The sequence below is a fragment of the Ovis canadensis genome, chromosome 17 (genome assembly GCF_042477335.2).
Source record: "Ovis canadensis isolate MfBH-ARS-UI-01 breed Bighorn chromosome 17, ARS-UI_OviCan_v2, whole genome shotgun sequence".
In the NCBI taxonomy this organism is placed as follows: domain Eukaryota; kingdom Metazoa; phylum Chordata; class Mammalia; order Artiodactyla; family Bovidae; genus Ovis; species Ovis canadensis.
In genome coordinates, this window is record NC_091261.1 from 68328456 (window position 1) to 68356243 (window position 27788).

At 49.3% G+C, this 27788-nt stretch overlaps 1 protein-coding gene across 2 annotated transcripts in view; it reads left to right on the forward strand.

Moving 5' to 3' along the window:
- The first annotated feature begins 1559 nt into the window (after positions 1-1559).
- The window catches only part of TESC (tescalcin), a 69155-nt gene continuing 42926 nt past the window's right edge, over positions 1560-27788 (forward strand). The window contains exons 1-3 of one of the 2 annotated variants that reach the window (XM_069557575.1): positions 1560-1846; positions 2580-2815; positions 5371-5741. In XM_069557575.1, coding sequence (XP_069413676.1) covers positions 5393-5741 — 349 coding nt within the window. In that variant the 5' untranslated portion in view covers positions 1560-1846; positions 2580-2815; positions 5371-5392. Of the gene's footprint in view, positions 2816-5370; positions 5742-27788 lie in introns of both variants that reach the window. The other variant, XM_069557577.1, reaches the window with a different exon arrangement.

Consider the following 27788-nt stretch of genomic DNA (forward strand, 5'->3'; position numbering starts at 1 on the left):
GTGTCACTTGTGCCTCCTCCGTCTGCCCTGGGCTCAGGGTGACCGAGCTCTCCCGGGAAGGATGGCTCTTTCCAGAAGCCCCTCTCCTGAACCCCCGCCCAGCAAGGGCTCTCCTGTTCTGCTGACCGGCAAGCCCAGGGGCTCCACAGAGGTGAGTTCCCTGCTGTCTGCGCCGGCCGCCCCCTCCCCAGGACCCCCAGGCCTCACCCTGTGATATCTGGAGGTTGGGCTTGAGGCCCGTGGTCCTCTCTGCACGCCCTCCCTCTTTGGGCCTTAGATCCCCGTGACCTTGACCTCTCTGAGCTTCCTCCCTGGTGAAAATGAAAGGTTCGAGCTAGTCAATTCCCAGGGGCCTTTTGATCCCTCCTGGAGCCGCCCTCAACTCGGCTCCCTCTGTTGTGGGAGAAGGAGGGGGGCTCCTTCTCCCCACGTTTTTCCCCCCAGCAGCCCCTCTGCCAGGTCAGAACACTCAACCCTGCCCAGGATTTTCACCTGCCTCTACTACATGCAGCGAGGAACCCAGAAGCCCCCAAAGCACCTTTCTCTCCCAGCCATCCCCGACCCTGCCCTGGAGTCTCTCAGGCAGAGGGGATGCCTCCTCTACTTAAGGAGTCTCGAAAGAGCAGCCGAGGAGCCGCCTGTCTCTGCTTCACATCCACGTTCTCCACGAAGGGTAGAGCTGGATGCGGTTCCCATCCCTGCTGTCCGCAGCCTGAGGACACTGCCGGGTGGACATCTGGGAAGCATGCCCAGTCAGCGGGAGCGCCCCGGGTGCTGCCAAGTCAGCACAGCCTGGGGAGGGGAACGCAGGGAGGGCACCTGGGCCTACCTCTCACCTCCACCTTCAACCCCGTCCGCCCCAGCCTGTCTCTGCCCTCCGTCTGGCCCAGATGGGAGGTACCTGCTCCATCCTGTCCCAAATCAGCTCCAAATTATCGACTGCACCAGCTCTGCACCCCAGCATATATTTATCACCCTACCTCCCACGCCCTCAGTTGGGTCCTGCTTGTACTTTCAGCCACTCCAGGAGTGAGAGGATGGAGGGGGAGAGGACAGAGATGGCTGTGTCTGCCCCTACGCCCTCCCCTTGGCTGGGGAGGTGCTAAGATGAGCCAGGTGGTAGGATCCCAGCCAGCGGTACTGCCTGACTGGTCAAGTTTGTGGTCGCCAAGGTGGCCTGCTCAGCACCCACCCCCAGTGGATCCACCCCAGCCATGAAACCCCCTTGCTGAATCCTATTTATAGAGATGGGATGGTGGACCCATTATACAGAAGAGGACATCAAGGTTCAGCGCTGCAAAGGAACCAACCCAAGGCCACACTCTACCTGGGGAGTGGCAGGCCCTGGATGCAACTCAGATCTGAATCCATCTCCTACAGGGCACTGTCACCCAAGGTTAGCTTCAAAGATTAAGGTGCCTTGGGTGAGAAGGGATTGTTTAACAGATAACCAAAAGGCCAACTTTAATTCAAAATGCAAATTGGGGTTGATTCTTCTCTCATTCCATTCACACTGAAACCAAGAGGCCCAGATATATGAGACCAGTATAAGGAACTTACGGAGAAGGCAATGGCACCCCACTCCAGTACTCCTGCCTGGGAAATCCCATGGGCGGAGGAGCCTGGTAGGCTGCAGTCCATGGGGTCGCGAAGAGTCGGACACGACTGAGTGACTTCACTTTCACTTTTCACTTTCATGCATTGGAGAAGGAAATGGCAACCCACTCCAGTGTTCTTGCCTGGAGAATCCCAAGGACGGGGGAGCCTGGTAGGCTGCCGTCTATGGGGTCACACAGAGTCGGACACGACTGAAGTGACTTAGCAGCAGTAAGGAACTTAAATGAGGGTAAGAGGAAAATTGTTTCAGAGTCGACATGCTGGTGTAGCCATTTCTGGGGGTTCCTTTCCTGGATGTATTTTATGAGAGCACCACTTCCTTCCTTGTTTGAAGTGACTTAGGTGTGATGTTCTCTAAGTCAAAGGCCAAGCAAGATGGCTGTTGAAATCCCAGTAGCTTTCTTAGGGTCAGTGGTCCCCAAGTTAAGAAAAGTGTTTTGTTGTTCCCAGAACATTGCCAGGTCTTGGGAGATCCCCCAAGCTAAGTGATGAGAGACAGGAGGGCAGTACAGGTGAATTATAGGAACTGCCGTTTACACAGTTTCATATATGTGCACTGATTCTGGTTTACCACCCATTCTGAACACCTTGGTTTTCCCATGAATAGAATGGGCTTGTATTGGATACCCACTAGTGATGGTCTGTTCCTCTTTCTTTCCTTCCAGACTTGGAGGTCAGAGACCAGTGACCTCGCTCTAGTAACGGAATGCCCAGCACTCTGTAGCAAATGGGTGGATGAATGAATGACTGGACAGATGAACGTATGAATCATAACAGCCGACTGTGTAGTGGTGTACCGAGTTATCTCAGACCAGCTTGCGAGAACAAATGATTAAACATTCAAGAGTTTTGCAAGCCCATTGTTCAGTTACTGGTAGCTTGACATCGACTGTGGTGGGAGTGTTTATACATGAGGGCAATCGACAAGGTTGTAAAGTCGAGCTTCCCGTCTGCTTCCGCAGAGCCTGTTCGCCTGCACCCCGCTGGATGCCACTTCCTGTGTCAGGCAGTCTTCACGTGTGTGACTCCATGCAAGCATCGTGAGATGGCACCATTGTTATCCCACTCTGCAGATGGGAAGCCGAGGCCCAGGGAGCAAGGCCACCTGCCCACGAGTGGTTCGATGGTCTGCTTCACTTAGGTGAACGGGGACGGCCTTCGCCATCCCTGGGCTCGGCTGCCCATCGTGGCCTCACAGGTACCAGTTGTTCTCACCACCGCTGTTTTTAATCAGCTCCTCTGGGAGAAGAGAGGCAGTTGCCTGGTGACCAAAGTGTTTTCCTGGCCCTCCGAAGAAGGTCACGCTGAGTGAGGGGGAGGATAAAGGTTGCCACAGGGGGCGCCCCCACTTCCAGGGCTCCAGACAACAGAGCCAGTCAGCCCAGCCAGACCCCATGCAGCACTCCAGGCCTCCTGCATGCTCTGACGCCATTAGCTGGATTGAATTAAAGGCCTGACGTCCCAGAGCAGTGGCAGCAGGCTTGTGTGCAGAGAGCCCCGCGGTGTGTGGGCATCACGGCCAGAGAACAAGGCAAAGCCGAGGCAGAGGGTGGGTAACCGCAGGGCCCCCAAACCTGTCTAGCCGTATGTGCCTCTGACGTGTCCCTTTGGGAGCACAGTTGGGGACAGTCACAGGTTCCCCAAAGCTCAGCTCAGGGTGTAACAGAATCTCTCCAGGGGCCATTCCGGCTGGGCCAATCCCGATCTGCGGGGGCCTCGTCTACCCTGCCGCATTGTCACCTCCTGTGTGTCCGCCTCCCACTCCTCCAGGACTCTCTCAAGAGCAGAAGTATGGCTCCCAGTTACTCCTGGTTATGGCTCCAGGACCCATGCAGGCCTACACACAGCAGGCCCTGGACAAACGGGTAGTGGATAAATGAATGAACAAGCAGACCTGCACACTGCCTCCCTGGTGCCAGGAGTTCTTGACTCCTCCAAGCCCTGCCATCAGGAGTACATTTCCCATGGTCATCATAGCCCAGCCTCCCAGCTCCTGCTGGCCGGTGAAGGTGGCATGTTTGGCAGTAGACCCAGAACAGTGGTTGGGGCCCTGAGAAGGACTCTCCAAGGAGGTGATGTTTACACTGAGATTCAGGAGCCCCTGCCATGGGAGGAGGGAAGGGAGGGGAGTTTCAGGCAGAAGGGACCAGCACAAATGCTTGTCTAGGAGTTGACAGTGGCCAGCGGGGCTTGAGATGAAGTTGACCATGTAGACGGGTGATGGAATAAAGACCACCTCCCTTCACCCCATACACTGGGGGGGGTCTCTGGGCAGTCTCCCAAGGGCCAGAGCAAAGCCATGTGACCCTCCCTGCTCCTGGGCACTGTTCCAGGGCTTTCACCCCCACCCACCTGCACTGAACCAGCTCTGAGAGCAACCGTGCCAAGGGGAGGAGATGCATGAGAACATCATTTTCTCTCTCCCCAGCAAAAAGCCCCAGCATAAAATCACTGGATAATTCAATAGAATAAAATTCCAGGAACAGATATCTTAAGTCAGGACAACACTGTGTCCGGCAGCCTCGGGTAATTCCCAAGGTTCCCCGGGACCCCGTTCCTGTTCCAGAGGGCAGCCTGGGTTTCTAGATTCCTCCTGACCTGACGTGCAGCCTCCCAGGCGACTTTCCATTTAGCTAGGACCAGCTGATGCCCCGCAGCCAACATTCCCCAGCTCGGTGAGATCTCAGCCCTGCCGAGCTTTGGCAAATGCATATTCCAGGTGCAGCCCCTGCTCTGTGAGTAACGAGAGTGTGAAGGGAGCTGGATTTTCAACCAGGCGGGGGCTGATTCTCTGCTCTGGTAGGTTTCAGGAAGCTCCTTGGTGACTCTGAACAGCTCCTCTTCTCTGAAAGGGCTGTGACCCTCAGCTTGGACCTGTGGTCTGCACGTATGAGCAGTTGGTTTGAGCACCCCCTCCCCAGCCTCCTATGACATAGATGTAAGTGGGCCTGCTCAAGTCTCCCCCAGCCAGCACTATCAACAGAGCCTGGCACCCAGGACAGCCCCCAAATACATGCTAATAACACACATCACCAGGCACCGTGGAGTGCAGTGGTCTGGGCTTGAGATCGGGAATATGCTGACTTTGAATTTCTGCCCTGGCTGTGTGACCTTTCTGAGAACCAGTTCCTTTGTTGTGAAGTGGACATGATTCCACAGCGACTGCCTTTGCACTGTGGCCCAGGCCAGGCCCTTCTGATGGAGGTTCTCATCAACTATTATTATCCCCATCTTAAGGAGGAGTCACAGTTAGACAGCTGGTGGGACTGGCTGGGGTCAACCAGCCTGGCTAACGAAACCCAACTCCCTACAGCCAGCCTAAGTCAGAACTTCTCCCATGATTGCATTCTCAGGTTGAAATGCAGCCTCCTGGGCGCTGCCTGAGTGCCTGAACCTCAAGTTTGAGAAGGTCCCCACCCTAAGCTACTAGGCTGAGCGGCTAGGACTAGTTAGTGTTATCTGTGGGGGTGTCCACTTCATCATGTTGGGCTCTCCTGGAATAAGCTAAGCAAAGCACCCCCTCCATGTGCATTCAAGCTGGATTGTTATTATTATTATCATATTGTCTTTATTGCTGTTCACCGTAGAGCTAATTAACGTTGTCCTTCTTCACTGTTCCCAGGGAGTTTCCTTTCTGAGAATTGGGAGGTGTAGTGGAACCCGGGTGGGGGTGGGCGTGGGCTTGGAACCTCCATTCGTTCTGATCCCTCCTATCTGTATACCCCAACTCTGCTCATACCTGCTTCTTCCCAGGGCCGGCACGGGTGCAGAAGGGATGAGCACGGCGGCTGCTGCAAGGACTGAGGAACCTGGGTCCCCCGTCCGGGGCGGGGCGCTGCCCACTCTCGGCCGTGCGCGAAGCCGGCGCGCGCTAGGACCGTGGCGCTCCGCCCGCCGCCGCTATAAGAGGCTGCGCTCGCGCCCCACGCGGAACCCGCGGCTCAGACCGGTTCCTGGCGTCCCGACCGGTGTTGGACCCGAGGCTGGTGCGGCCGCGGCGCAGCTAACGCCAGCCCAGGGCCTGGGACGGACGAGCGTCCCGGGACCCCACCCCGCCGCGGGCACCATGGGCGCTGCCCACTCCGCGTCCGAGGAGGTGCGGGAGCTGGAGGGCAAGACCGGCTGTGAGTATCCCGCGGGGGGCGCGCGCGAGGACAGGGGCGGGGACCGCCGGCCGGCTGACCCTGGGGTTTCCAGCCCACAGCCGGCCGCTCGGCTCTGGGCCCCCGCACTGTGTGACCTTGGGCTAGTAGCTGGCTCTCTGGGCGCCTCAGTCTCCCCTTCCTTCAAATGGGTTCCCCACCGGCCGCTTTGCAGGCTGCGACGATGCTGAGTAAGTGCCGGGGCCGCTGTGCCCCGGCGCCCTAGGAGTTGGACAGTAAGCCCCGCCTGGGACTGCAGACCTGGGAGGGAGCAGGGTCCTGGCTCTCCCCGCCCGGGGCAGAGCAGGCGCCCGGGAGAGCGAGCGCCCGGGCGCGCTCAGCTGTTGTGCGCGCACCGCACCTGAAAGTCGTTGGCTTCGCGATGCGCCGGGGGAGGAAAGTTTTGAAATCGGCGGCAGCTGGGTACGAGCCGGGCTGCGTGACCTTTGGCGGCTGCGCAGGTCTCTGCGCCTCCCGTCTGTGAAATGGGTTCAGGTGGGTCCCGCTCCATGGGTAACTGGGAGGATTAAGCGAGGCAGCGCCCGAGGAGCACTTTGCGGGAGCCCGGCGACCTTCCTCTAGCTGGCCCGGACTCCCGGCCCCGCAGAGGCTGCGCGCCCAGCGTCCGCCCGTGCAGGGCGCACCAGGAGGCCGGGCTGCGGGCCGAGCTGACCGCAGGGAAGTGATGGCGGAAGCGCCTGACCGCCCTAGTCCTGCAGGGCTGGGAACTTGACCGTAGGCCATGACCTCTGGGCCGCTGGTTCTGTTACGAGGCTGTGAAGCGGAGTGTGGACTGAGGACCACGAAAGGCTAGGTGAGTGGGCAGACTGGCTTTGACAGTGGGCAGATGGTGTTTGATCCCTGCCAGCTCCACTTCCTGGCTGTGTGACCTTGGGCTAGTCACTTTACCCCTCTGAGTCTCTATTTCTTTCTAGAATGGGATTTCTGCTAGTATCTGGCGGACTAGATGGTCATGAAAACGGGAGCCACAGATGTTATTTCCAGGCAGCAGGCTCCTGGTGCCTGCCTGGAGTTTAATGCAGACAAAGTCCATGGTTGATCAGCTGGAGGGAGCCATCCGGCCATTTGTGCCTGGACTGAAAAATGACCCCTCCTGACCCCCAATCTAAATACCTCTTTCCAGAAGAATTGGGTGAAAATTACAGAAAGCCCTTAATTAGTTGTGTGTGTGTATACAGGTACATACGTACACAGACGTGTATACAGACACCTTCCTGTGTACAAATATAGAGCTGTCTTCTATGGGAGGGAAAAAAAAAGGTGTGGTCCATATACATAATATGGAACCCCTTTCTTTCTTTCTTTCTATTTTTTTAAAGAGAAGTAAGAGTATATTTTGGTAACTGTTTCATTTGCATCAAGGAAGAGTAATGAATACTTACCAGGGTATTTGGTAGAAGGGATGGAGGAGTGAGCCTTTCACTATTAACTTTTTTACATTTTCATTTTGAATCATGTGTGACTATTTCTTCAGAAAGTTTTACAAAGTCTAGTTCATCCCCAAGGCTCACGTGAGAGAGGAGGTAGGACCGTGACCTGACTTTCTTGGGCTTCCCCTGTTTCTATTGTATTTCTTGAGTGCCCGCTGGCTGCCTGGAGTCTGGATGGATAGAAGTAGGATTCTCTGAGGCTGGGATCTCTGCAGGAAGTGTGGGCTCTACTGGCTATAGTCTCTCAGGCAGCCCCCACGCCAGGCAGTCTGGGGGAATTCCATCTGCTTGTGCAGTTTGACAGGTGATGAGGCCGCAGAGCATGCTGGGAATCTTGTCAGTTTCTTGGGTCCAGCCTCCTACAGGGATGACAGACGCTGAGTGTTCCATGCTCTGTTGCTTTCCCAGATATGGCTTCCCTTCTTGCTGCTCAGAACTCAGATTTCACACCCCAGAGAGAGAGGGGAGACAGAGGAGAGCCAGGAAGGGGTGTTCTGAGATCAGACTAGAGAGATGGATGAACGCCTGCCTTCTGTTATCTGAACTTTAAGTAGGTGGAAAACTCCCCTATTTCTGTGAAAAGGGTTGGCACGGTCTGAGCTCTTTTACCCATTCAGACCCGAGAGACTGATATTGCAGAGGGGAGACGCACAGTATGAATAAATCAATCCGTAGTTCTGGGAAGAAGGTACAACCCAATGGCATGAGAGCTGGGATGGGGCAAGGAAACATTTCTTTAGGGTCAACCTGGAGGGCTTCTCAGAGGAGGTGATAATGGAGCAGACCCAAATAAGAAGGAGCAAGCTGTGTGAAGACCAGTGGGAAATGCACTGGCGGCAGAGGGCGCAGCAAATGCAAAGGTCCTTTGGCAGGAACAGAGTGAAGACAATGAGTGAGGTTTGTTTGAGGTGAGGACACGGACATAGGGCTCAAGTTGGGACGGGAGCCTGATTTAAGGGGTCTTGCTAGGTATGTGGACTTGGGCAAGTCATTCATGCCCTGAGTGCCTCAGTTTCATGCACTGTGAAGTCAGAATAGAGGTCATACCTTCTTCTGAGTTGTTAGGAAGGATTAAATGAGTGAATATATGCAAAATATTTAGAACAAGCAGCTTGCCAGGTGGCGCAGTGGTAAAGAATCCACCTGCCAAAAGATCATACACCATGACCAAGTGGGCTTTATCCCAGGGATGCAAGGATTCTTCAATATCCGCAAATCAATCAATGTAATTCACCACATTAACAAATTGAAAAATAAAAACCATATGATTATCTCAATAGATGCAGAGAAGGCCTTTGACAAAATTCAACATCCATTTATGATAAAAACTCTCCAGAAAGCAGGAATAGAAGGAACATGCCTCAACATAATAAAAGCTATCTATGACAAACCCACAGCAAACATTATCCTCAATGGTGAAAAATTGAAAGCATTTCCCCTAAAGTCAGGAACAAGACAAGGGTGTCCACTTTCACCGCTACTATTCAACATAGTTCTGGAAGTTTTGGCCACAGCAATCAGAGCAGAAAAAGAAATAAAAGGAATCCAAATTGGAAAAGAAGAAGTAAAACTCTCACTGTTTGCAGATGACATGATCCTCTACATGGAAAACCCTAAAGACTCCACCAGAAAATTACTAGAGCTCATCAATGAATATAGTAAAGTTGCAGGATATAAAATCAACACACAGAAATCCCTTGCATTCCTATACACGAATAATGAGAAAGTAGAAAAAGAAATTAAGGAAACAATTCCATTCACCATTGCAACGAAAAGAATAAAATACTTAGGAATATATCTACCTAAAGAAACTAAAGACCTATATATAGAAAACTATAAAACACTGATGAAAGAAATCAAAGAGGACACTAATAGATGGAGAAATATACCATGTTCATGGATTGGAAGAATCAATATAGTGAAAATGAGTATACTACCCAAAGCAATTTACAAATTCAATGCAATCCCTATCAAGCTACCAGCCACATTTTTCACAGAACTAGAACAAATAATTTCAAGATTTGTATGGAAATACAAAAAACCTCGAATAGCCAAAGCAATCTTGAGAAAGAAGAATGGAACTGGAGGAATCAACTTGCCTGACTTTAGGCTCTACTACAAAGCCACAGTCATCAAGACAGTATGGTACTGGCACAAAGACAGACATATAGATCAATGGAACAAAATAGAAAGCCCAGAGATAAATCCACACACATATGGACACCTTATCTTTGACAAAGGAGGCAAGAATATACAATGGAGTAAAGACAATCTCTTTAACAAGTGGTGCTGGGAAAACTGGTCAACCACTTGTAAAAGAATGAAACTAGATCACTTTCTAACACCGCACACAAAAATAAACTCAAAATGGATTAAAGATCTAAATGTAAGATCAGAAACTATAAAACTCCTAGAGGAGAACATAGGCAAAACACTCTCAGACATAAATCACAGCAGGATCCTCTATGATCCACCTCCCAGAATGCTGGAAATAAAAGCAAAAATAAACAAATGGGATCTAATTAAAATTAAAAGCTTCTGCACAACAAAGGAAAATATAAGCAAGGTGAAAAGACAGCCTTCTGAATGGGAGAAAATAATAGCTAATGAAGCAACTGACAAACAACTAATCTCAAAAATATACAAGCAACTTCTGCAGCTCAACTCCAGAAAAATAAACGACCCTATCAAAAAATGGGCCAAAGAACTAAATAGACATTTCTCCAAAGAAGACATACGGATGGCTAACAAACACATGAAAAGATGCTCAACATCACTCATTATTAGAGAAATGCAAATCAAAACCACAATGAGGTACCACTTCACACCAGTCAGAATGGCTGCGATCCAAAAATCTGCAAGCAATAAATGCTGGAGAGGGTGTGGAAAAAAGGGAACCCTCCTACACTGTTGGTGGGAATGCAAACTAGTACAGCCACTATGGAGAACAGTGTGGAGATTCCTTAAAAAATTGCAAATAGAACTCCCTTATGACCCAGCAATCCCACTTCTGGGCATACACACCGAGGAAACCAGAATTGAAAGAGACACATGTACCCCAATGTTCATCGCAGCACTGTTTATAATAGCCAGGACATGGAAACAACCTAGATGTCCATCAGCAGATGAATGGATAAGAAAGCTGTGGTACATATACACAATGGAGTATTACTCAGCCGTTAAAAAGAATTCATTTGAATCAGTTCTGATGAGATGGATGAAACTGGAGCCGATTATACAGAGTGAAGTAAGCCAGAAAGAAAAACACCAATACAGTATACTAACACATATATATGGAATTTAGGAAGATGGCAATGACGACCCTGTATGCAAGACAGGGAAAGAGACACAGATGTGTATAACGGACTTTTGGACTCAGAGGGAGAGGGAGAGGGTGGGATGATTTGGGAGAATGCCATTCTAACATGTATACTATCATGTGAATTGAATCGCCAGTCTATGTCTGACGCAGGATGCAGCATGCTTGGGGCTGGTGCATGGGGATGACCCAGAAAGATGTTATGGGGAGGGAGGTGGGAGGGGGGTTCATGTTTGGGAATGCATGTAAGAATTAAAGATTTTAAAATGTAAAAAATAAAAAACTAAAAAAACAAAAAAAAACAAAAAAAAAAACAAAAAAAAAACAAAAGGATAAAAAAAAAAAAAAAAAAGAATCCACCTGCCAGTGCAGGAGACTCGGGAGACTTGGGTTCAGTCCTTGGGTTTGGGAAGATTCCCTGGAAGAGGGCATGACAACCTACTTCAGTATTCTTGCCTGGGAAATTCCATGGACAAAGGAGCCTAGCAGGCTATAGTCCATGCGGCCGCAGAGAGGCACTACTGAGCGAGTATGCACACATGTAGAACAAGTATTTAATATTCTCAGTCTTGCTTTAAACACATTGATAGATCCTGGTCGCTCTGAGCCACAAGTAAGAGTTAAGCCTTGGTCCCACTTCTTCAGAGCTGTGTGACCTGAAGCAAGTTGTTTACCTCTCTGAGTGTTAATGCACCCTGGATCCTGGGGTGGAGGTATAGATTGAACCACATGATGTATGTGTGTGTGGCAATGCCTGACTTGGTGTAGGGACATCAGCTCCCAGGATCCCGCGGGCTGGGTGGAGTGTTCCCGTCAGAACCCTTGGGAAGCATCCCTGAGAAGGGAACAGAGCCTCAGACCAGGGCAGCCAAAGGACAGGCAGTGCCCACGGGGTTGCTAGGTTACCCCTGCCTCTCTGAGCACCAAGATGGTCCCTGATTGGAAGAATCAGCCTGATCCCTTTGCATGTACCCTCAAGGAACCCTCATAGTAATCCTCCAGGGAAGGTGGTACTGTGGCCAGTTCAGATGAGGAAACCGAGGCTCAGAGGGCTCAAGCGACTTGCCTGCCATCCCACAGTGCATAAGCAGAGGAGTAGGGGATCCCCGCATCCCCGGGGTTCACTGTCCTGCCACCACTGTGCTTTCACTGTTTCATCGCCTTGCAGATTTCTAGGAACCCAAAAGGGGTAGGAACAGGCTGCCATACGTTTTTCTCACCTCCAGGCCTTTGCACAGTCTGTTCCCCGTGCCCCGGAGCACTCTTTCCATTTCAGGTAATTCAGTATTTGCATGTGACAGTAACCATCACCCAGGAGACGGAGCACGGCTCCTCTTCTCCTCATCTCTTTATGAAACTCATGCTCTTAGTTCAGAGCTCAGCTTAGCTATTGTTTCCTCCCAGAGAGCCTTCCCTGGCTACCCTCCTTCCAACCTTGGTGTGTTAAATGCCAGTCCCCAGCGCTCCAGCAGCTCTTGCGTTGCCTCCCATAATAGCATCACAGCCTGTTGTAATTGTCAGCTTTGTCACCTGCCACCCCCTCGAAACTTGGAGCTCCTCGAGAGTGAGGAGGACGGTCTTGTTCACCTTTGTACTCACTGGGAACACAAGAGGTTCACGTTGAGGAGGTGAAGGCCCTGGGGACTTTATAACCCAAGCAGTATAGCCCAGGAGCGTGTGTCTGGTATAAAATCTAGCACCACCCCAGCAGCCAGCCCGGGCCATGCCAGCCCCCAAAATAGGCCTGAGTGCAAGCTCGCCCACAGAGGGCATCCTCAGGTCTGCACACCCACCTCTCCTTTCCTCTAAGAGCCTCATCGATTGATTTAAAACACAAGCAAGTATTCCCAAACATCTTTGCTGCGCCAGCAAAGCCAACTACCTAGATGGTTAACATTCCTATTAAAAACCCCAGCAAAGGCATCCTCTTTGTGTGTCTGAGTAGTGAGCTTGCCTTTCTCCATGGCAGGTGTGGAGTCAAGCCCAGCGTGTGTGTCCCAGGGTGTGACATGGACCCTGGACGGGAGGAAAAGCTCCTTAGGAGACACGTGTCCCCCGTCACCACCTGGAGCTGGCGTGGAGGTGGCCCCGCTTCCCGTCCCCCCGCCCAGTGTCTGCCCCTGGAATTGGAAAGGAAACAATAAGAGTAGGATTCTGGGAAAGGTGGAAGGGTCTGTTTTTTTTTTTCCTTCAGGCTCCAAAACAGCTCCACAGGCACGTCTATATAGATGCCAAGAAGCTGCCAGAAGGAAGAAGAAAAAACAATCTCACAGATCAGGAGTTCAGACCTCATGATGGCCGGAGCTAGTGTTTTTCGGGCACCCGTCATCTGCCAGACGCCGGGCTGAGCCGGGACGTTCCCCCGTGGCGGCTCATGGAATCCTCCCAGGGACACTGTGGCCTCCTTGTTCCGTAGATGGGCAAGTCAAGGCCGAGGAGAGGACGTGACAGACCAGGGCCACAGGCCACTGAGAAGCAGAGGCGGGATGCAGTTTCTGGTCTGACCCCCAGACGTCATCCTTTGGGGAGGGAGCCAGAGATGAGGGAGTCCTGTGCGGCCTGGGCCTGCTTCTAGGGGTGACACAGTACATTTTCCACCAAAATCTCCCTGCTGGGCGATACTCCTGGATTATAAAACCTTCAGGAAGCCCCAGACTGTGGCCTCGGCCCCTTCACCAACTTCTCCCAAGCAGCAGATGCCTCCTCTGCCCTCCTGAAGGGGCCTTGAGGGGTAGGGGCGGGCCAGCAGGTACCACTGTGTCCTTCCTGTTGTCAGGCTTGTGAAGCTAAATGGCCAAACAGGACCCACCCAGCTCCCTTTCCATTTTCTCTGGGGTAGATTATAGTTTGTTTTCATTAAAAAAAATAATTGATTTCATTTATTTTTGGCTGGGCCGGGTCCTCATTGCTGTGTGGGCGTTTCTTTAGTTGTAATGTGTAGGCTTCTCATTGTGGCGGCTTCTCTTGTTGCAGAGCATGGGCCCTAGGCAACTCGGGCCTCAGCGTTTCGGCTGCCAGGCTCTGGAGCACAGGTTCAATAGTCATGGCACACAGGCTTATTTGCTTTGCAGCATGTGGGATCTTCCTGGACCAAGGATCGAACCTGTGTCTGCTGCATTGGCAGGCGGATTCTTTAGCACTGAGCCACCAGGGAGGTCCTAGCCTACGGTTTTAACTTGGGATCCTTGAGGAGTCTCTGAACCCCCATAAAAATGGGGTGCAGAATTGTGTCCTGGGGGCCCTGGGAGACATGGGCCCTCGGCTTTCATGAGATTCTTAAAGCAGTGGTGGTGCAGTCCACTGTATGTAAATAGGACCCCAGAAGGGAGGGAAGATGAATTGAGCACTGAATAATTCTGTTTAGAAAAGTGAAAAAGGGTGGCTCCCTGCTGAGGGAGGAACAGACACGTATGGGAGGACTGGTCGCCGACGTCTGAGCTCTCAGGGCCCCTGGGTGCAGTGGTCTTGACCACAGAAGGGAGGGCCGAGTGGCCCCAGCCTTCAGTAACCTCCTCTCCCTTGGTCAGGCAGGGGTGTCCAGACCTCTGCCCACCCCTGCGTGCTCACAGTGTGGAAACATGCAGGAAAGGGCTGGGTACAAGGGAACTGATTCCTGGGCACCCACAAGCACCCCTGCTCTGGCCCACTCTGTGCAGCTGGCCCACTTGTCCTGTGTCCGTGGCAGCTGCAGAGCAGGACCAGGTGATTGTGGGGTCTGCCCTGTGCAGCAGTGCTGAGACACCCTCTCCACGCCACCAGTTCCACACCTTTGAAGATGTGACAGTTGACCAGATGGTCTTGGACTATGGCCGAGCTCACAGCTGCTCCTTCTGGGGCCCTTTCCATCTATCATCCGCCCATCCTAAGAGCCCAGTGGGACTTTAGTTACCCGTTTACAGATGAGGACACTGAGGCTCAGGCATGCAGCTGATGGCTCAAGGTTACTTGGATGCATATGTGTAACTGAATTGCTGTGCTGTACACCTGAAACTAACATGATCTTGATACTATGAATCAATTATACTTCTATAAAAAAGGAAAACACAGCCTACAAAAGATGACTTAGATGTTGTGTGTAGAACCCAAATCCAAAACCAGGCCTTTTTTCCCCGGGGGTAAGGAGAAACTCCCTGTCCCACGTGCCATAACATAGACGAGAGTGTGAGGATCCCTGAGTCTGTCTTATCTGGGAGACGTGACACTGCTGACCCATGACCTTGTTTCGTTTTGTTTTTAGATATTGCTTGTTTGGCTGTTCCAGGTCTTAGTTGTGGCATGTAGACTCTTAGCTGAGGCACGCGTGATCTAGTTGCCTGACCAGGGATTGAACTCAGGGACCTCTGTACTTGAAGTGCAGAGTCTTATCCACTGGACTTCCAGGGAACTGTTACCTCACCACAACCCTGTCAATAGTGTTCTACACAGTTGTTTATTAAGTTGGCAAGGGGACAATGGGACCTCGAGATGTGTAGGATTAGCTCTGGGTGATTTGGAAAGTTCTAGAACTGTGGGCTACCCATCCTCCAGGGAGGGCAAGCTTGGTGGTGGGCAGTGTGAGGGGTGTGGAAAGGACTAGGGAAGAGGAGGCCCTCTCCAACTCCTGTGGAGTTAGACCTCACAGGTCTGACTGTAAGGCTCACGCCCGTTTCAGAAGAAATAGTTCTGTTTTCTCTGCATGAGAGCAGCTGGTGAGCACTTCCCAGCTCCACGGACTAGTAGTAATTACATCCCTTATGCATCTTTCCTTCTCGCTTCCCCCACCCCCACGCTGGCAGGATAATTTTTTTGTGAGTTAATGGTCCCCAGAAGGCAGCATGGAACTTAATCACTGATCAGATGTGCCATACGGCCCAGTCCTACAGACGAAATGTCTCATGTGTTGTTGATAATATGCTGCTGCTTTTGCAAAGCACTTCAGTATCTATTATCTCAAGCCCAGGGAACACAGTGTTTTCGGCTCCGGGGTACCCACTGCTTTGGGGAGATAAGGTAGGGCCTCCTTTTCCCAGGCTGGAGAGGCCAGGCAAGGTGACAGGAATGTGGCACCCGGGGCCTGCCAGCCATCGTGTCGCCGGTGCCAGCTTTATTATTAATTCATAAAACCAGAAGGTCAAGTGGGTGATTTCCACTGGTGGTGGCGGCCACCTTAAGGGCCAGGACAAAAAGGCCCTTTGTTGTCCCAGCCCTGTGATCTTTGTGGACCAGTAGGCTGTCAGAAGTGGGCCTGCAGTTCTCTGCACAGCTCCCTGGGAGGTGAGAGAGCGCAGTTTCAGGGCTCAGGTACCTCTGGGAGGGAGGGCAGGTGGCCAGGCAGGAGACATCAGCAGGGTTGGTGTGACTAAGTCATATAGCAATGGAAAGAGAAGGGTAGGGGGATCCCTTCCACCTCCCGAGTACCAATACCAGGGCCCCAGTGATCCAAGCACTGCGGGTGAGCACCCAGCACTTCACAGACCTCGCCCACCTGGTAGCTCTCAGGGTTTCCCTTATCTTGTCCTCTCCCGCACCTCTGAGACCTCAGCCAGAGTCCCATGTGGGCATAGACTAGCCTCCCACCACATTCGCCTTTACCAGCAGCAGATAGGTGTGGGTTTGAATCATGGCACTACTTCTTAACTGTCTAAGCAAGAAAATTTGCCTCCCTGAGTCTCAGTCTCCTCATTTGTAAAATGGAAATGTGTCCTAAGCCTGCTATGAGGATTAAGTGAGAATTTGAGTAAAGCTCTTCACACACCATCTGTGTTCAGTAGCTGTTGGCAGCTGTGAATCATTTTCATTTTTGTAAACCTTTCAGAAGCTGGCCACGTATATGCCTTTTAAGGGTATTCTGTAACTCCTTCAGCAGTTCATATCATCTTTGACATGTCTGCCATCTTTGACATGCCTTAAGTTAGTCATTATCTTGCCCTTGTGCTGATGATCAGGGACCTTCAGTTCAGTCTCTCAGTCGTGTCCAGCTCTTTGCAACCCCTTGAGCCACAGCACGCCAGGCCACCCTGTCCATCACCAACTCCCAGAGTTCACCCAAACCCATGCCCATTGAGTCGGTGATGCCATTCAACCATCTCATCCTCTGTCATCCCCTTCTCCTCCTGCCCTCAGTCTTTCCCAGCATCAGGGTCTTTTCAAATGAGTCAGCTCTTCGCATCAGGTGGCCAAAGTATTGGAGTTTCAGCTTCAACATCAGTCCTTCCAATGAACACCCAGGACTGATCTCCTTTAGGATGGACTGGTTGGATCTCCTCGCAGTCCAAGGGACTCTCGAGAGTCTTCTCCAACACCACAGTTCAAAAGCATCAATTCTTCTGTGCTCAGCTTTCTTTATAGTCCAACTCACACATCTGTATGTGACTACTGGAAAAACCATAGCTTTGACTAGACAGACCTTTGTTGACAAAGTAATGTCTCTGCTTTTCAATATGCTGTCTAGGTTGGTCATAACTTTCCCTTCCGAGGAGTAAGCGTCTCTTAATTTCAGGGACCTTAGCATACTTGAATTTGTATCACTCCGTAGTTTTTTTGTCTTTATTTTTAAAACCTATATTTTTATTGTTTCATGCAGTCTCTATTAATTCTTGCAACCATTCTTCCTTACAGATTCAGTTTTCTTCCTCTGTAACACACCTTTCCATAGCGTTTGCAGTCAGTCTCTGAGTTGTCAGCTTTGTCTGAAAATGTCTTTTTTTTGCTAGCCCATAGGGCTTCCCTAGTGACTCAGACAGTAAAGAATTTGCCTGCAATGCAGGAGACACAGGTTCAATCCCTGATCTCAGGAAGATCCCCTGGAGAAGAGAATGGCAACCCTCTCCAGTATTCTCACCTGGAGAATCCCATGCACAGAGGAGCCAGGCAGACTACAGTCCATGGGGTTGCAAAGAGTCAGACACAACTGAGAGACTAACATTTCGTTTCATAGGAATGGTCTTTTGGCTAGGTATAAAATTTGAGATTGCTACATGTTTTCTCTCAGGACTGAAGTTTTTGGTCGTTTTCTGTTGTTGAAAAGTCAACTCTTTTGTCTGATGGATATTCCTTTGTGGAAATCTGTTTTTCCCCCTGTGTTTTAAAAATATCTGTTGTGGGTGGTTTTTTTCTTTGTTGTTGTTGTTTTTTAATATGCTTTTGTCTAGGTGTGGATTTAATTTATTCTGCTGGGGAATGGTTGATGCTATATTATTTTAAAAGCAACTCATGTCTTCTATCATGAAAATATTCTCTCTCCCCTTTCTCCTTATCTTCTTCCTCAATAATTCCTTTAGAGAGGTGATGAACCCTGTCATTCTGTCCTGAACACCTCTTTACCTTTCTTTCATATTTCATAGCTTTTTGTTTCTCTGTGCTGTATTTTAAGTTGTTTACTTAAGTCTGTCTTCTAATTCACTCTTTATCTATTAAACAACTTTGCTGCCTTAGCTTTTTTTGTAAGTTCTGTATGGTTTTCAGAGTCACTACTTTTGTCATAGGGCACTGTTCTTACATTATTTGAAATAATTTATAGTTTCTGCTGTCTCATCTTCTTGGAGTTCCATTCCATTTATTATTTGTGTCTGCTGATTCTCCTAAATGCTGATGGTTTGCTTGTATAGTTTGGTTTTTGAGTCTGAGCTCATCTTTGGGCTGTTTGCCCCTGGTTTTCATATCTTTCTGTGTCCCTTTATCTCCACATTCATGCCAAGGCCAAAGAGATAAGCTTAGCTGAAGTGCCCCCGGGATGAGAGTACCCTGTGCTCAGGGCTATAGCAGTGGCTCGCACAGTGCTTTGCACTTGTTGTTCTGGAAACACTATTTACATTAATTCCTCAATTTGGTTTTCCTTCACTACAGAGGTTTGGATTTTTCTCTCATGCATATCACGGGCCCAGAGTTTTGATTCGTCACAGAGTCCTCCTCCTTGCTCTGCACCATCCCACCTCTTCTGCAGAGTCAGCTTCCCTGTTGATTCTCTGGGCCAGTGGGAACATTCTTCTGTCCCTCCTTACATGGAGAGGCAGCCCTTTGTGCTCTAGCCTTTGTTAGGAGTCTCACTTCTAACTCATACAGACCCAAGGCCACTGCTGTTACTCAGCGGGCTAGACGCCTCACACTTAGCTGTTAGAGCCCGAAATTGTTCTGGTACCCCTGGGCCACCTCTCTTAATGCGACTGAGTTCCCTCCTTGCTTCTAGTACCTGAAGATTTCCCAGCTTAGTGATACCGTAAATTTTTTTCTAATTTAATCCAGTGCTTCATGGGTTTGTAATGGACTAGAGAGTCTGTGTTAGCTCTTTGTAGAAAGAACTAGAGTTGTTTTTTTTTTCTTTATATATATATATATATATATGTTTTATTTTTTGGCTGTGGCATATGGGATCTTAGCTCCCCAACCAGGATCAAACCTGTGCCCCCTGCATTGGAAGTATGGAGTCTCAACCATTGGACCAGTTCTAATGGGACTGGAATTCTTTACTAAATGTCCTACCATAATAAACCTTTGTACTTTTGGTAAATCTGGAACTGAAAATAGATCTGGAAAGATCTGAAAACCAGTTCCCTATAGGCTCTGAAAGGTACCCAAATCTCCCCTGATTGACTGTTGTTTTTCTTCCTTAGCTTGAGCCTTTTTTAAAAAGTATAATTTTTATTTATCCATTTTTGGCTGTGCTGGATCTTTGCTGCTGTGCGGGCCTCTCTCCGGTTGCAGCAAGTGGGGCCTGCTCTCTAGCTGTGGCTCCCAGTCTTCTCCTTGCGGTGGCTTCTCGTTGCAGAGCACAGCCTCTGGCCTCTCGAGCTTCAGCAGTCATGGCTCCCAGCTCGAGGGCACAGGCCAAGTAATTGTAGCGCATGGGCTTAGTTGCTCCACAGCACGTGGGATCTTCCTGGATCAGGGATTGAACCGTCTCTCCTGCTTTGGTGGGAGGATTCTTTACCACTGAGCCACCAGGGAAGCCCTAGTCCTTTTATTAAAATGGAGACATCTTTCTCTCTTTAGCGAGGTAAGTGATAATGTGCTTGTTGTCCTAGTCATTTCTTCGTTTTGGCAGATAGCACCGCAGATGGTCACGAGAGCAGATTCTGGAGTCACAGACCCCGGTTCAAATCCCAGTTCTGCCACTCATATCAGTGTGACTTTCAGCGAGTGACTTAACCTCTCAGTTTCCTTACCTGTAAAATGAGTGTGATAATCATAAGAGACAGACACTGTGTTGAGGATTAAAGAAGATAATGTGTGTCAAACATTTGGCTTAGGTCTTGCCTCTGCATAAATGCTGACACAGCAGTTAACGATTGCTGCTGTAAGGCAAACGGGAAAGGCCAGACCCTAGCCGTGGGAAGATGAGCGTGGATGAGCAGGCCATGGTCTATGTGATTTTGAGAACTGTCTCGTCTCTCCTGGGAGGAGAGTGTTTTCTAAACTCATGTCACTTTACTCTCTCCCAGCATCCCCTCCAGTTCTGATATTTGGAGGATTCTTTCTGTGCAGGAAAAAAACAAAACAAACAAACACAACCCCAAATATCTAACAAGACCTTCAGTACCTGAAATAAATGCCATCTTGCAGGCTGGTGCAGGGCTGGGGCAACCTTTTCCTGGGAACTCCTCAGCTCTTGCATTTACAAAGTGGGTTGGAGTTTGTGTAGAAAGGATTTAAAGGTGCTGGAGGAAGGCCAGCCATCAGTCTTATGGCTGCTTCAGCTGTGGAGACTAGAATGGAGTCTGAAAACGTCCTCCTCCAAGCCACGTGCTCCCAGGTGCATTTTTTTTTTTTTTTAATTCCCAGCAGCGAGGTGTGGTTTGTAACACGCCCAGCACGTGGCTTCCAAGTAGCCGGCAGGTGGAGGACAGAAGCAGGGCATCTCACACCACTGAAGCATCTTGTGTGCGCCAGGCATGTGAGAGTGGGTCCCTTCCAGGCTGTGAAGGCCAGCCCCTCACTCTCCCTCCCCAGGCCCTGGCTTAGTCATTGCTTTGGCTGTAGCCCCAGGCGGCTTCTTCCCTGGGAGCCTGGAGGCAGCTAAAGAGCTGAGTAGGTACCACGAGATGAGTGCTTTGGGGGCATAATAATAACAGTCGAGGCGACTCCAGGGTCTCATGCCCCTCCTACCAGATGCAGTGCTGAGTGTGTAATATAATTTCCTTTACAATTGGGGCAAAATTCATATAACATGAAGTTTATTATCTTAACCACTTAATTTTATTTATATTATTTCTTTTTGGCTGTGCCCTGTGGCATGTGGGATCTTAGCTCTCCTATCAGGGATCAAACCTATACCCTTGCAGTGGGAGCGTGGAGTCCTAACCTCCGGAGCACCAGGGAATTCTCTTAAACTATTTAAAAAATGTTTTAATTTTGTGTGTGTTTATTTTGGCTGCACCGTGCAGCTTGCAGGCTCTTAGATGCCCAACCAGGGATTGAACCCGGGCCCCCAGCAGTAGAAGCACAAAGTCCCAGCCACTGGACTGCCGGGGAATCCCCTGTCTTAACCATTTGAAAGCATACAATCCAGTGGCATTAAGCCCTTTCACAGTGGTGTGCCGCCGCCACCTCTGTATTTCCCAACCATCTTCGTCACCCCCAAAAGAAACTTCCTGCCCATCAGCAGACACTCTAATCTCCCAACTAACTGGCAGCCCCTGGCAACCACTAACCTACTTTCCGTCTCTATGCATCTGCTTGCTTTGGGTGATTCATATGAAAGGGAGCATGCAGTAGTGGCCTTGTGTGTCTGGCTTCTCTCACTTAACGTCACGTTTCCAAGGTTCATCCAAGCTGTAGCAAGTATCAGTACTTCGCTGGTCTTCTGGTGGAGCGATATGCCATCAGGTGGAGATGCCTCATTCTGCTCATCCATCTACGGGTGGATGGATGTTGGGGTTCCCACGTTTTGACGATTATGCATATTGTGTATGGGGTTTGATTGTTTTTCATGGTATGAACAGCCTCCTGTGGGCGGTGCTATTATTATCTTCATACGGAGGAGGAAGTTACAGTCTCGGGAGGCGGTTTCTTAGGACGTGAAGCTGGGGTGGAACCGGCAGCTCTTAGCAGCAATGGGTTTAGCTCCCCTTTATGTCTGGTCGGTCACACCTCTGTGTTTTAGGACTTTGGCTGATGCCAGGGGTTGAGTCCTGGTCAGTCTGTCAGGATTCAGCAGGCCCTGAGAGGCACCAAGACCTTCCCAGTGATGCCACTTGGCATCCTGGGGTCTGCATCCAGGCTGGCACTGCTGGGGGGACCTGAAGGAGGCAGGGTGGCTCGAGGGCACCCCCCAAAACCAGCATGCTCTCAGTCACCCTGCTTCTCCCAGCTGTGTCTTGAGCTCCCTTCCCTGCCAGGAGTGCTGCACCTGCGGGCCTCTCAGCAGGTACCCAGCTCCATCACCTGCATCACCGTCCGTTCAGTTGCCAGGTGCCTGGGCTCTTGTTCTGTGGCTTAGCATCCTCTGGAAACTCAGGGTAAAGTCTGAATGCCGTAGTCTGCTGTAGGTGCCCGCCCCCTGCACCCAGCACCTCTGTTCTTAGTCTGCCTTCCGCCCATGCTCAAGGGCTTGGGGCTCCTTGAGTTCCTCCCATTCTGCCTTCACCAGCCCCGCCTCCCGCACTGGGCCCTCAGCCTCTGGGATCCCAATGGCATCACCTCCCAGCCCATCCCCGTGGACCAGCAGCCCCACTCCTGCCTTGATGCTTCTTGGCCAGCAGACACCCCTCTGAGGGTCCTGGATCACAGCGAGGTGAGGGCTCTGCCTTTTGTGTCTTCGTCCTTGGCATCCAGCAGGTGTCCAGCAAATCAGAGGCACTCAGTACATGTCTCTCAAACAGTGGTGGGGGCACCCATCAGGGGATGAAGCAGACACAGCTGTGCCCCAGGGGACCGCCTGCCAGGCCCCCACTCCCCTGAGACCAGCACAGATTCTGGAAGGAAGGAGAACGTGGTATTTTGTACACCTGCCACCAGGCTCGAACAGTCCTGACCGCCCCATAGTGGACGTGGGTGAATGCGGGTCTCCCATTTCCTCCCAAGTCATGTAGGGGAGGCTGGACCCTGCAGGGGATTTGGGGCTGGCTTCTCCGCTCCTAGTCCCCACCTGCCCTCCTTCCTGAGTGTTGTCTCTAGCCTGATCTGTGTGATTCTCCTTCCCCCAGTGAGCACAACCCCTCCTAGCATAGCAGGGGGCAGGCTGAGCGGCGGGGCCAGGGCCAGGCAGAGACCCCATGTCCGTGAGCAGCCACTCCTCACAGCTCCCCTGCCCCGAGCAAGCACCCATCCAGTCTGTGTCTGTAGATTTGCCTACTCTGGCCGTTTCAAATAAATGGGATCACACACCTGTGGCCTTCTGGGTCTGGTTCCTTTCCTTCAGCAGGATGTGTTCGGGGTTCGTCCACATTGTGGCTGGCGTCAGTAGTTCATCCTTTTTATGGCCGAATAATAGTCCGCTGTATGGATAGAGCACACATTTATTAAATCAATTTTAATCAAATACTGTTTCCTTAAATATGTAGGGTTGTTTTAGCAAACAAACTGACTATGGGAGAAAAGGAAAGATTTGTGTTCCTGGCCTTTTTCCTCCTTCAGTTTTATTGACATATAGTTGATATACAGCAGTATATAACTTCAAAGTGTACAGCATAAAGACTTGCTTTACATAGATCATGAAGTGATTGTCATAATAAGCTTAGTGAACAGCCATCATTTCATATAGATTCAATTAAAGAAGAAACAGAAAAAAATGTTCTTGCGATGAAAACTCTTAGAATTTGCTCTCAATAACTTTCATGTATAACATTACAGCAGTGTTAATTATATTTATCATGTACTATCATCCCTAGTACTTATTTTTAATTTAATTTTTATTTTATATTAGAGTATGGTTGATTTACAGCGTTGTGTTTCAGGTATACAGCAGCGTGATTCAGTTAGCCACGTACATTTTTTTTCAGATTCTTTTCCCATATAGGATATTATAGAATATTGAGTAGAATATTGAGTAGAATATAGAATATGGGTCCTATACCCAGTGTATAGGACCCATATAGTAGGTCCTTGATGATTATTTTATATATAATGGTATGTATATCTTCCTCCCTAGCTCCTAATTTATCCCTCCCTTCCACCTTTTCCTTTTGGTAACCATATCTTTGTTTTTGATATCTGCAAGTCTGTTTCTGTTCTGTAAAAAAGTTCATTTGTATCGTTTTTTTTAGGACTCCACATGTAAGTGATACCTGTGGTATTTGTCTTTCTCTTTCTGATTTCCCTTAGTATGAAGGTGCATCCTTGTTACAGTAAATGGCATTATTTCGCTCTTTTTTATGATTGATGACTATTCCATTGTATGTGCCCATCTTTCTTATCCATTCCTCTGGCGATGGACATTTAGGTTGCTTCCGCGTCTAGGCTGTTGTAAATAGTGCTGCAGTGAACGCTGGAGTGCGTATGTGTGGTTTTCTTCAGAGGCGTGCCCAGGGGTGGCCTTGGATTTTTAAGGAACCCCATACTGTTCTCCATAGGGTGCGCCACCTTGCATTCCCGCCAGCGCTGGAAGCGGCTTCTGTTTCCTCCACACCCTCTCCAGCATTTATGTTTGTAGCCTTTCTGATGATGGCCGTTCTGACTGTTGTGAGGCAACAGCCTCACTGTAGTTTTGATCTGCGTTTCTCCGCTAATGAGCGATGTTGAGCATCTTTGCATGGGCTTGTTTGGCCCTCCGGATGTCGTCTTTGCAGAAGTGTCTGTTTAGATCTTCTGCCCGCTCTTTGCATTGTTCATCGTTTCTTTTTCATATTGAGCTGCATGAGCTGTTTTTTTTATCCACTCACCTGTTGAAGGACATCTGGGTTGTTCCTACATTTCGGCTGTTGCGCATAGGGCTGCTGTGAGCATTTGTTTATGGGTTTTTGTGTGGATGCCCGTTTTCATTTATCCTGGATACATGCTTAGGAGCAGAATTTCTGGATTCGGTGTAAATCTATGTTTAATTTGAAGAGGAATCACCAGACTGTTTTCCATAGTTGCTGGATCATTTTCCACTCCCATCTGCAATGTCTGAGGGATCCACATTCTCCATAGTATCACCAGTGCTTGGTCTTCTCTCTTTTATTTTCATTATAGCCATTGAAGGAAAAAAATTTAAATAAGATTACACAAGTACTCCCTATTAATTGCAGGAAACTTAAAGGACAGATAAACAAAAATAAGGAGCCAGAGGAGACAAATGTCCTGTCAGTCTACTGTCTGGAACAATCTACTGGTTTGTTGTAGCCTTTTCCTAATTTTTCCTTTGTACATACTTGTATATCAATGTGTTAATGAGATCTTTCATGTAAATAAGATCTTTGTTGCCTGTTGGTTTTCCCACATAAAAATATTCCATGAACATTTTTCTGTGTCCCACAATATTAAAAAAATTTTTTTCAGCATTTATTTAACCAGTTTTCTGTGGCCTAGCATTTACCCAATTCTTCTTTTTTTTTTTTTTTTTTTTTACTGCTCGAAATAGGCAATGGTTATTACTCTGATGTATTTATCTTTGTATATTTGTCTCTTCTTTAGGATTCATTCCTAGGGACAAGTTGCTGGTTCAGAGCACGAGTGCCAGGCACTGTTCAGCACAAATATAATGTGAGGTAGAATAATTCTAAGTTTTCAGCGAGCTATAGATGGAACATAATTCTAGATTTTCTAGTAGCCACATTAAAAAAAAAACTAATGAAACTAAAGTTACCTTTAATAATGTATTTAACCTAACTAAAATATTTCAAATATAATTAATAGAAAAGTTATTAAGACAGTTGCCACGTGTTTTGTAATAAGTCTTTGAAAGCTGGTGTGTTTTTTCACACATCAGCCCATCTTCATAGCTGCTGGTGGCTCTGTATTGGGCTGTGCAGATGTATACTTTTTGATTTAAGCTTTTGATACAAAAGTGACAGGTCATATCCCCCTCCCCGCCACCATCCCCCTCACCCCTGCCAGCCCTGGATAAGGCAGATTAAACTCCCACCAGTTCCATGGAAGGGTATGCATTTCCTTCAGGTTGAAATCTAAAACCCCAAATAACCAGGTCCAGGTGCCAGGCACCGAGGTGTCTCTGCCTCTCGTTCCCATGGCAGCTGTGACCTCACAGTGGGGGTGGGGGAAACTGAGAGGGCTCAGAGTGAGGAGCAGGAAAATTCCATCATGAGCACCCTTGAGGGGACGACAGACAGGGCCTTCCAGGGTGTGACGTGGGCACCTGTGTATCGGGGAGCCTGTGTGACAGGATCAACCTGGGAGGCTGGCGCTGAGGGCACATGGAACTTTGTTAAGGACTGAGTTCTTGGCTCTGAAGGTTTGGGTGCCAAAAAGAGGGAACCCAAACTGGGGAAGTTTTCCTCCTAAATCCTCTGCTTTCAGTGCAGCAGGACGGCAAGGTGTGTGGTGCACACGTGTGCATGCATTTTGGATGCCGTTAGCTGAAAAGTCTTCATTAGAGAAATCTGGTCTACAACGGTTTATAGTTTATTCACCGTTTCCTGCCTGTGTGGCCTTGGACGGGTCTCAGTGTTTCCATCTCTAGGTTGGGGGAAAAGCTGTGCCTACCTGATAGGACTGATTGAGGCTTATGTGAGCCAAGGCTCGTCGAGAATAGAGGCGGGCACTGTGCCCAGGACACAGCTTGATGAATGCCTCTTGTTAATTAACGGCCATGGTTGTTGTCATGATGGTGCACTAACTTTTTAAACTTCATTTCTTTCTCTTTGTCTGCACTGGGTCTTTGTTGCTGCGCCCTGCGGGCTTTCTTTCGTTGTGTCGAGCGGCGGCTACTCTCTGGCTGCTGTGCTTGGGTTTCTCATTGCAGTGGCTTCCCTTGTTGCGGAACGGAGGCTCTAGGCGCGCAGGCTTCAGGTGTGGCCCCCGGGGGCTCAACAGCTGCGGCTCGGGGGCTTCGTTGCCCTTCAGCAGGTGGAATCATCCGGGACCCGGGATTAAACCCGCGTCCCCTGAGTTGGCAGGCAGATTCTTTACTCCTGGTCCACCAGGGTCGTCCTAACTTATTTTTCAGTGTCTTTACTGAGCTGTCACTCATCCCCTGCATTTCACTTGTTTAAAGTGTGCTCAGTTTTTAGTATACTCAAAGGGTTGTGTAACAATCTAATTCTAGAACACTGTCGTCCCCTCTGAAGAAACTCCTTTGCTGCTATCAGTGATTCCTTCTCTCCTTCCTCAGCCCCAGGCGACCACTGGTCTCGTTTCGGTGTCTGTGGCTTTGCCTCCCTAAGCGTTTTGTGTAAATAGAATTCTGCCAGGCGTGGGCTTTGTGACTGGCCTCTCTCACTTAGCACAGTGTCTTCAAGGGAACTCATCTTTCTTGGAGATGGTTTAGCAGCATGCGTTTGGCTATAATTTCTGATCATTATTTTGCAGCAAATCAGTGTATTTTTTGAGTTTTCTGTTGAAACCTAGTTGATTTATAGTGTCGTATTAGTTTCAGGTATACAGCAACGTGATTTAGTTACATATATTCTCTTTTAGATGCGTTTCCGTTATGGATTATTATAAGATACTGAGTATAGTTCCCTGTGCTATACAGTAGGACCTGTTGTTTGTCTATTTCATATATAGTGGTGTGTTTATGTTAATTCCAAGCTCCTAATTTATTCTTCCCTCCCCTCTTTCCCCTTTGGTTAACCATAAGTTGTTTTCTATGTCTGAAAGTCCACTTATGCTTTGTAAATTCATTTGTATCATTTTTTACGATTTCACAAATGAGCAATAATGTCATATGAGAATTTCTTTCTTGGTCTGATTTATTTATTTAGAATGCTAATCTCGAGGTCCATCCATGTTTCTGCAAATGGCATCAGTGTATTCCTTTTTTTTTTTTTCCGATCTGTGGGGACTCTTAATTGGCCAGTATACTCTGATCACCCGGGTTTCCCAGGTGGCACAGTGATAAAGAGTCTGCCTGCCGATGCAGGGGACGCGAGAGATGTGGGTTCAATCCCTGTGTTGGGAAGATCTCCTGGAGTGGGAAATGGCAGACCACTCCAGTATTCTTGCCTGGGAAACCCCATAGACAGATGAGCCTGGTGGACTGCAGTCCATAGGGTCCAAAAGAGTCAGACACAGCTGAGCGACTGGGCACACACACACACACACACACACACACACACACACACACAATCTGATCACCCAAAGGGAGGCAGTGTGGGGTGTCACTCGCAAAACATGCAGGCTGAATCACACATGTTCTGTCAGACAAGCTGAGCTCACACCCTGCTGCCTCTGCTTTTTAAGTTTAGT